The sequence below is a fragment of the Quercus suber genome, unplaced genomic scaffold (assembly GCF_002906115.3).
Source record: "Quercus suber isolate HL8 unplaced genomic scaffold, Cork oak 2.0 scaffold_20, whole genome shotgun sequence".
NCBI lineage: Eukaryota > Viridiplantae > Streptophyta > Magnoliopsida > Fagales > Fagaceae > Quercus > Quercus suber.
The window spans coordinates 2,263,740-2,273,218 of NW_027069485.1; the positions used below are offsets into that span (position 1 = coordinate 2,263,740).

General features: G+C 33.8%; 1 protein-coding gene and 1 non-coding gene across 2 annotated transcripts; one reads left to right on the forward strand and one right to left on the reverse strand.

Annotated features, from left to right (window-relative positions):
- The first annotated feature begins 1,047 nt into the window (after positions 1–1,047).
- TRNAP-AGG (transfer RNA proline (anticodon AGG)) lies at positions 1,048–1,119 on the forward strand. The gene has a single exon. It is a non-coding gene; the product is annotated as a tRNA-Pro (tRNA).
- A 96-nt stretch (positions 1,120–1,215) lies between these two features.
- On the reverse strand, positions 1,216–4,992 carry LOC111984077 (rop guanine nucleotide exchange factor 5). The gene is made up of 7 exons (XM_024015700.2): positions 4,362–4,992; positions 3,933–4,049; positions 3,685–3,839; positions 3,156–3,230; positions 2,776–3,066; positions 2,150–2,512; positions 1,216–2,056 (listed from the first exon to the last, which is right to left on the reverse strand). Exons 1-7 carry the CDS (start codon positions 4,636–4,638, stop codon positions 1,541–1,543), a joined length of 1,794 nt encoding a protein of 597 aa, XP_023871468.1. The 5' UTR covers positions 4,639–4,992; the 3' UTR covers positions 1,216–1,540.
- Positions 4,993–9,479: the final 4,487 nt, after the last annotated feature.

Consider the following 9,479-nt stretch of genomic DNA (forward strand, 5'->3'; position numbering starts at 1 on the left):
CCTTTTTTTTCTCTCCACTTTCTATGCTTTGTCTTTTTTTTTTCTCCCCTCAATAAAACCTCTATCACTTTCCTCATCTTTTTTAGGAAGATATTCACCAGGAGCTGCAAATCGTTCATTATTTACTCTGCATGTATTTTTTTTTTTTTTGGGTTCATACAGAGTGCAGGTTCATTATTTCTTCTATCCATCTAAATTGAATTTTTTTTTTTTTTTATTTCATTTCATTTGATCCTCTACTCATACATACACCATAAAAACAAAATAGAACAAATCAAACCAACATTTTAAAACTACCATTTGCAGAAGAAAAAAGAGCATCCAACCACACTCTTTTCTTTCCATCACCTCATTCCAAGCAATTCTTCAAAATTCACGCAAACCTTTTTTACTTTCTTTGATTTCATTGTTCTCGATTGGATTGAATTCAAATTCAATTCTTATGATCACAAAACAACAACAATAGCAACACACAATGCAAAAAAAAAAAAAAAAAAGCATAAGCAACAACCATGCTTAGGAATGGAGTTATTGGGATTTTACACATTGTGCTTGGCTTTTACACGGTGGAGGAGGAGACCCCATCACATTGTGCTTGGCTTTTACACGGTGGAGGAGGAGATACAATAACTGTAATAAGAAGAGAGATAATGGGGATGCTATTAATTAAGTAAGCATTTAATGATGTAAAAAATTACAATGTTTTCTTTTTGACCGTTTGATATATATATATATATATACACGAAATTACAAATTAAGAAGTCTTGCTTCACCTTGGTTTTCACGGACGTATGTTATATTACTATGGCTGGAGAAGAGGTGAGATTGGTCAAATATCCTTCTTCTTCTTTTTTTCATGAGAAACAGTATTGAAATAGCTTCTTTTGCATCTTGTTTTTAGTTTATCAGTTCTAGCAGAGTGTTTACGAATGCGCTTTTGCACAATATGAACATTGATTTTATTAAACGTTCAGTCTTTCTCGTGGAAGTTTCAGAGAGAAACTTATTGTTATTAACCATAAGCAAAAGTTTTCACTTCAAAAATAAGGGCATTTGGTCTAGTGGTATGATTCTCGCTTAGGGTGCGAGAGGTCCCGAGTTCAATTCTCGGAATGCCCCTTTTTTAACTTTGTTTTGACTTTTAGCAATCCGTAGTCCATGCTCATCTGTTTATTCTTTTCTTTTTTTGGTTAGTGTTTAAAAGCAAATCTTCACTTTCCAAAATGGTGGCAGTAACATACAGAAAATAAGTTAAGTCATTTACACAGATATTTGAACAAGCACGCTCACGCCTACATTGCTTTCAACTACATTGAAATGCAAACAAAAATTAACGAAACTAAATGTACTGGTTTAGTATAACCAGAATCTGATTAAAGCTAAAAGAAGAAACCATAGATACTCAATTCAACCAATACATTAAACTCCCCCAACTCATAACTACAAATAATTGGTTAGAGCATAAGGCTTTCTATAATAAACTTCTGTAGTTCTCTGACTGTACCGCATATTTTATTACCCCATTGTTACCCTGAAAACCTCAGAGTTCCTGGCGATATTTGGGCCCCTTTTGCTGGGCTGATGATTCCTTTTGATATCCCAAACGTTCTGTGCCACTTTGATTTGGATTTGCAGCTAAAGTTTCACTTGGATTGCCGCAGATCCTTGCCTTTGTGTCAACGCCAAGATAATTTGTCAAAGCTTTTTTCACTCCAAATCCACGACGGGGAGGCTTGATTTGGTTGTTGTTGTTGTTGTTGTTGTTGCTAATGAGAAAAGGAGTTCTCTCTCCCCTGGCAGGGCTAATGAGTGGCTTAGGTGAAAAGCTTGGAGTGGAAAACGTTGTTGTTTTGTATGGAGTGCTCGAGACAGACAGTGAGTATGGGATTGAAACTGTCTTATGAGAAATGACACTAACGGTAGGAGTCGACGAAAGTCTATCTGAATGTTTGGTCAAATCATCTACATAGAGTAAATCATCTATACGAGCCACAATATTGAATGCCAAGCTCTCCAAAACTCTTGAATAACTCTCAAGAATGGATTTTCCAACATCCTGAAAAGTTTAAAAACAAGAAGTTCTGTTTAAGTAAAGAGGAAGGAAATTGCATTGAGAGGAACAAGTTGATCATAGGGTAAGACTTTAAACCTTGTTGCACTGGATCTTGCTGGTATCAAGAGTAGTTTGAGTTAGACCAGGGAACCGCTGCTTCAAGCAAAGCAGGAGGCCCTCAGCTCTTTCTGCCAGAAATTCCCTCTTGTCCCCATCAACCATTAGGTCCTTGACCAGCTCCCATGAGGACTTTGCTGTGGAGCGGTTTGGATTGGGTGGGAGTCTAGAATTAGAGTGAGATCTTCGACGCCATACATATATTGAGGCTTCCACACGGTTGGCAATCTCTAGAGCAACATGTTCTGAGGATAAGTCGAGGCAATCAAGTAGGCACTCCGCAGAGAATTGATCTGATGTGATGTAGCGGTAGATAACTTCCCCTAGACAGGCTCGTCCATTCTGAAGAGAAATTAACAGGAGTTCAATATCAGGTAAACTTTGCATGATGAACATTTCAGGACTAAAGAAAAATCAAGAAATCATGTGGAAAAATACATCAAGTATATTACTTTAAAAAATTATGACTTCTAGATTTTACAGAATAATGTGGGAGAGCTCACAATAAGAGGAAGTTTCATAAATAAATTGCAAGTCAGACACCAATTAAATAGAATTCATGAATAAGTAATGCATCTTGATTCTGTTATGCTAAATTTTCAAACCTTAGGAAGAGCTTCCAAGTATGACTCAGGAACTTCCATATCTGCTAAAGCTATGCTGTTTATGGCCATTGCAGCTTTTAATATTTGATTTGTGCATTCGCGTGTGTGCTGCAACTGTTTTCTCGAATTTTCGCTGATGCCACCAGCAGGGACACGGGGTACAGGTAGCCACCATTTCTCCTCTTGCCTCTGAAGTGCTTTGCGAAAAGAGGCTGACCCATCTGCATCTGGGGCTACTATACCTTGATCAACATACCAAAACTCCGTACTGGTGAAGCTGTCTAATATATCCTGCCACAACATAAAAGGCCTAACAAATTAAGAATGATTACTAAAATAGAAAAACAGTATAATATGAAACAAGTATGAGTGAACCTTACAAGAAGCATGTTGTCTAGTTTACGCAGAGCCGGGAGATTCATAAAAATATCCAATCTCGGCCTGCAAGTCATGACCTGCAGAATGCACAAGGACTACTGAATTAATTGTCCAATTACATCCCACTTCTTTAATTGATATTCCTTTTTGGGTTTTGTCCACATTTATCTTTGCTAGATCATACCAATGGTTGGAAGAATTAACATAAACAGCAAAATTTTAATGACTTTAGGCTATTAGCTCTGGTTAAAGACAGACAACAATATGGGAAGACTAAATTTGGAAGTAACATCTTAAAGCATTGAACCTATTTTAAGATATTGAGTGAAGTTATTAAGATATGGAACTTACTTTAAGTTGGTACTTCAAACTTACTTCCACAGGTTTAAAACGTAAATAATTTAAGATTCAAAATTCAAACAGTTGTATGTTTTCTTCCCCAGCAACCAGACAGTATTTTACTAAATTTAAGTTCAATTTCTTTAAAACTACTAATGTCAGAGCTGAAATTAGGACAAGTATTTGCACTACCTCAAGTTTGCTTCCATCAGGAAATGTTTGCCAACTGGGAATCAGTTCTACAATGTGATCACTGACACAAAGTAGCCACTCCATCTCTCTTCGCCACATTGATTTCTTCTCAGTAGGCAAGGGTTCCAATCTCCATAATTGCCCAAAAATGGTAGCTACACAATGTACGGATTTAAAATAAGTGACAATATTGTAATTCACCGAAGGAAAATTCCACCAAACACTAAACTTAGAGAGAAAGAGCATACCACAGAGATTGGTAATGGCATTTGAGATAGCTAATGCTGAGCAAACTCCTTTTCCAGACCCTGACATGTCTTCACCAAGCAACAATTTTGCAAACCTTTCCTTCATCATATCCATCTCTGTTTCAATATAATTAATAAAAGCTAGTCAGACAACAAAAAGAGACGGGTAAAAGTGAAAGTGTAGAACTTAAGGCTCTGTTTGGCCCTTGAGACAACATAAGAAAAGAAAACTTCTGAAAAATCCTAAAATTTTCTTTGGCTTTCCAAAATAGCTCAACTAACCAAAACAACAACAATGTGTTACTCCCAAAATTTTGGACTCAGCTATGAATAGGATACATGTATTTCAAAACATAAGTGAAAAAATTCAAAATTTGAAATGTTTTTTAACTTTTTCACATTTTTCTTAGAAAATCAAACATAACAAACCTGAATTTTTGGAACCCATTTTCTTAAATTTCGAATCGTCTTTCTTTTCAGCTTCACCCACATCAGGAACCGAGCTTTTGCTCACTTGAGCAGCCTTGTGGATAGGCCAACCCAACAGTGGCGGCGAAGAAGACCCTTTTGCTTTAGCTTCCTCACTCGAGGCCTCTGAGCTCGATCTGCAACAACTGCTCTCTCTAGACTCAGTGCTCGAACCAAAAGATCCAGACCCATCTTTTCTCTTTTGAGAATTTTCACTCTTCTTTGCCAAAGTTGCCATCCGAACCTTTTTTGAATAAGCAAGTTTTCGAAACCCAAAAGCCAAGTAAAGGAAATGAGCCAGTGTAACAGTGTTGGTTCTAAAGTTTTAATTTTTGTTCTATAATAATTCAATGAGCTCAAGCATGGTATTGGGGTTTTGAATATTGATAGCTAGCTAACTAGGCCTTGAGAAATGAAGATGAGAAGAGAGGGGTTGGGGACTATATTTGATTCTGGTTTTCAAAAAAAAAAAAAAATGGTTTTTTGATTTCAAAAGCTAAAAGGGGTAACTGTCAATTTCCACAGGGCATATGATATCCAACGTCTCTCTTTTCTTTCTCTTTCTCTTTCTCTCTCTCTCTCTCTCACTCACTCTCACACAAGGAGTACGTAGTAAGTTCAAAATACTAATAAAATAAGACTAGCTGTGGAAGGACGGAGGTGTCAAATTGTCAATTCTCATTTTGAAATTACACTTTCACCCTTATATTCATATACTTTTTTTTTTTTTCTTGAGAGTTGAGAATCAATCATCATATGCTTGAGATTTGAGAACCTGTTTAGCAGTTGGCAAATTTTAGGTATATTGTGTGCCTTTTATGTTCCCAAATTAGTCGTTTTTGTTTAGGTTTTCGTTTAATTCTTTAGATGTTGTATGTTGTATTTTAGGTATGAAGTCGAAAAATTATATGATTGATTTTAACTTAGAAATCATACTCGTATTATACGATATCTTATAAAGAAGTGAACCTAAAAGCATGGTAAACATATCAACTATCAAATTAGTAAACTCATAGTTATCATTCTTGTCTATATTGAAAAATTCAACAAAACCAGGGGTGCTCCATTATAATGGCAATACTAAGGGGATGAAAGTTTGTGCATTTGCAACAACCAAAAAAAAAAAGGAACTTAAAAAGAAACATTTCAAATTTTAAAAACTAAAATAAAAGTTGACTTAAATTTTAAGAATCAATTGTCTATTTTCACATTATTTTTTCCCACCTAATCAGACGTTAAAGTTTGGGACCTTGGGGTCGGAGGCCTTGAAATGGTTTTCTTTACACAACTGTTGCTGTTGTTCATTTAATTACTCGAAAGAAAACCATACCTTAGTTGAGTATTAATACGCGAAGAAAAAGATATAGGATGAGAAAATGGAATTTTATAGAAAGGAAAGTGTGGGAATAAATGGAATAGGTTGGTTAGGTTATGTGGACATTTGAGGAGTTTTAAGATGGTTTATTACTTGGATTTTTGCATCTGCTCTTTCCAGCCCATTTCATCAATGAGTGGGGTAGTAAACTAGTACAAAATTTAATTTGGAACTCAAAATAAACTATGGGTTTTACTGTTTTAGTGGTGAATGCAGCATCTGGTTTTGGATATGGGAACCAACTTAATCCGACTCCATGTCTTATTTCAATGGAAAATTATTCTTTCACACTCATTGAAAAGTCTATAATTTCACAAACTATGACCACATTTTTTATTGATGTTCATATTTAAAACATAAAATGAGTAATGTGTACAAACAATATACAATAAGAAGTATGTGGGAGAATTAATACCCTAATTTTTTTTCTCCTACTTGTAAGTGGAAGGTAGTATTTGAGAGCATTTTAATTCTCGGTTTTTCGACCTGATTACATGTTGTTCTATACCTTTTGTTAAACTTTGAATCGGTAGATCATGGGTTGGGATGAATTATTTGAATTCATGTTTAAGGGATGTGGTTCGTTAAGAGAACTTTTTAAGCTTGAAGGGGGAAATGCTAATAAGTAATGACAACTGATTTTAGAAAACAAATTAAATTCTAAGTTAGCAAGTACAAGGATTAAACTTGATGCAGACAGAAAGTCGCAAGGAGAAAAACAAAACTCTAAAATTTTATAAAATTAAATCTAAATTGCCTTGAATGATGCAATGCGTTTAAATAGAAAAGTGGTCATAGGGCTGCTAGGAGATGCTTAGAAAACCCTAAAACATTCTTAGGGCGGCTAGGAAAACATCCTAAAACCTTAATTTAACTTGAATAACAAAAAATGCACAAAATGCATTTAAAATCAAGGAAATAATAACCGTAAACTTAAAATTCTTAAAATTACATAAAATTATCAAAATTGATAAATAACAAAAATTAAATTGTAGATTTTGTCTTACATTGTATTTGAATGTGAACGAGATTATCTAAAAAAACCATAAAACAAAAAAGCAAAAAAAAAGGCTTTGCAACTCTACATGCTCCCCCTTCTCTCCCAAACAAATAAGAAGAGGAAAAATGAAATCACATGTTCACTACCCAAAATGACTATAGAACCAACTGTCTATCTCAAATGCAAATATAATCCCTGATTATAATGGTTTTTTAGCTATTATTGATGTCTGAACTTTGAACTTGAAGCACTCTTGTGAACTGCAGCAATCTCAGACTGAGACCACAATTAAGAAGAAATGGCAGTCTAAAAGACTGGTGGACAGTCTCACATGACAACTTAGCTAATACAAAGATGGTTATTGTAATTATTGAAGAGCTAGGCATTCTAGTAATTTAGCATCGGTTTGAATTGATTTGAGATAGCCGTTTAATAAGGACTATAGGAGAGAAGCATTTGCTACATCCCCTATAAAAAGCACCTTATCTAATCCACTGCCTACTTGTTTGACCATAGTTTTAGCCAAAAAAAGTGATCACATAAAGTCATGGACTACCTAAAGGGTAATTTTAGGTGCAAAAGTTTTTTTTTTTTTTAAATTGAAGGTTATAAATGTTGATCAATTTCAACTTAGAAGACCCCTCCTACTGTGTGTGACACACATTACTGTAAAGAATAAAAGAGATAACATTAAGCAAAAATGTTAAGACTTTAAGAACGAATCTACTGAGGAATGTGTTGTCTAATATCAAGTTGGGCCATCTTTATGTTCCTTTTTCTTCTCTTGTTCTTGTTTATAGAAAGAAAAGGAGTATGCAATAATTCATGATTAAATGATTTCTTGAGAGGAAACGTGTTCCTGAAACTAAGCGACTTTTTTTTTTTTGGGAAGAATCAAGTAAGCAGCATTTGATATGCTTTTTTTTTCTTTGCTAGCTTATTTGATATGCTTCTTGGTATTAATTTAACATAAACTTTTTATATGTAGACAAATTTAAGTTCCATTTTCTATTTTCTATTCTTGTAAGCATTACTATTTCTAAGACAAGCATATAAAGTCTTTCATTTTTTTGACAATTCATGCCAAGTTTCCCAGGGTTAAGGGAACTTGACCCAACTTCATATATTATCTTGAGCCCACCAATTTGTCAAATTGTTTTGCTGATCTTAATCAATCAAGTTTTGCATCGTATAAGTTTTTGATAAGATTATTGAAGAAAAACAAGGCGCTATCTATTTCATTTAAAAAAATAAAAAAATAAAACCCCTCAATTGTTAAATCACCTATTGACCTGGGTTAGGTCTATGTTTGGATTATTTAATTCCAAGTTACCAACTATTTGAAGAGAGAGAAAGGAGCAAAATAGCCAAAGTGTTCGGCAGCTTCTGCTTGGCGCACAATCATAGAATCCAACTAATTTTGTAATCAAGTGAAGTCTAAAGCCTACCCAAATTTTAACAAATGGTATTTGTCCAAGCTTGTGACAATATTTGTTGCCCAAAACAAATTAAAATGAATATCGTTCACAAATTTTTAAGGTTCAATTTAAAAAAAAAAAAAATCAATTATGAGAAGTAATATACATTTTTTTAACTAAAATAATAACTAAAACCCAACTTTATAATGTACATTAATATTATTCTTAAATATGAACTTAAAATTTGGTGCAACTATTGTACCATGCAATTAACACGTCTATATGAAATGTAAAAGTTAATATGATTTTTTTTTACCCTATTAACTTTTATATTTCACATAGATGTGATAATTCCATGATGCAATACAATAGCCAACTATTGCAATGGATCTCGATCTCTTAAATCCAATCAATTAATATTTAATCTCAAAACTGGGAAACAACTAAGCACATGTCATTTTCTTTTACATTTCCATTCATCCAATCATGTGTCTCAAAAGAGATTAGCATGTAATCATATAACTAACATTGGGACTAATTTGACAATAACAACTGCATATGTAGAAGTAGTTGAGCTTTGAATATGAATCTTCATGTGCCTTTAGGTGCTTTAAATTGGTCCATTTCTTTATGTCGAATTCTAACTAGGAACTTCCAACTAGAAAGTGAAAGGCAAAAAGTTCCAACAACGGCTAGCATATTGTGGTTGACAAATGATTAAATATCCCAAAGCAAAGGTAAAGAAAGCATTTTTCTATAGCCGTTTGATAAAGCAAAAGCAGTAGTAACCCTTGACTTTTGATAGTGCATGGTTGTTACTTTTCCAAAGTACATTTTCTGCATTCCCACCCCTCCTTTTTCAATACAATTTTTGAGTTTTTGTTTTCTTTTTTCTTCTTTCCTTGAAGTATCAAATATTAATAACAGATTGTTAGTCGTTAAAGACAATATTTTTAGTTTTCACCATTTAATAAGATAGCTAGTTATTATTAACTTTCATATGGGTCTATTACTAACACCACTTAATTGTTTGTTATTCCAACTTAACACTTGATCCAAAACTTAATACACTAATAAGGATGAAATGTTGCCCAAGTGGTGTTTGTGCACGTGAATCAGTTTTTTTTTTTGGGGGGTGGGGTAGAAAGAGAGGACTTTTATTTAATTAACTAGCGGTTACAAAAGTTAGTTCATAAGTTATCCTTGGATAAAGTATAGAGTTCAATAATGAAAAAAAAAAAAAAAAAAAAAAGAGATAGAGTTCAAGGATGTTAAAGGATTTTAAC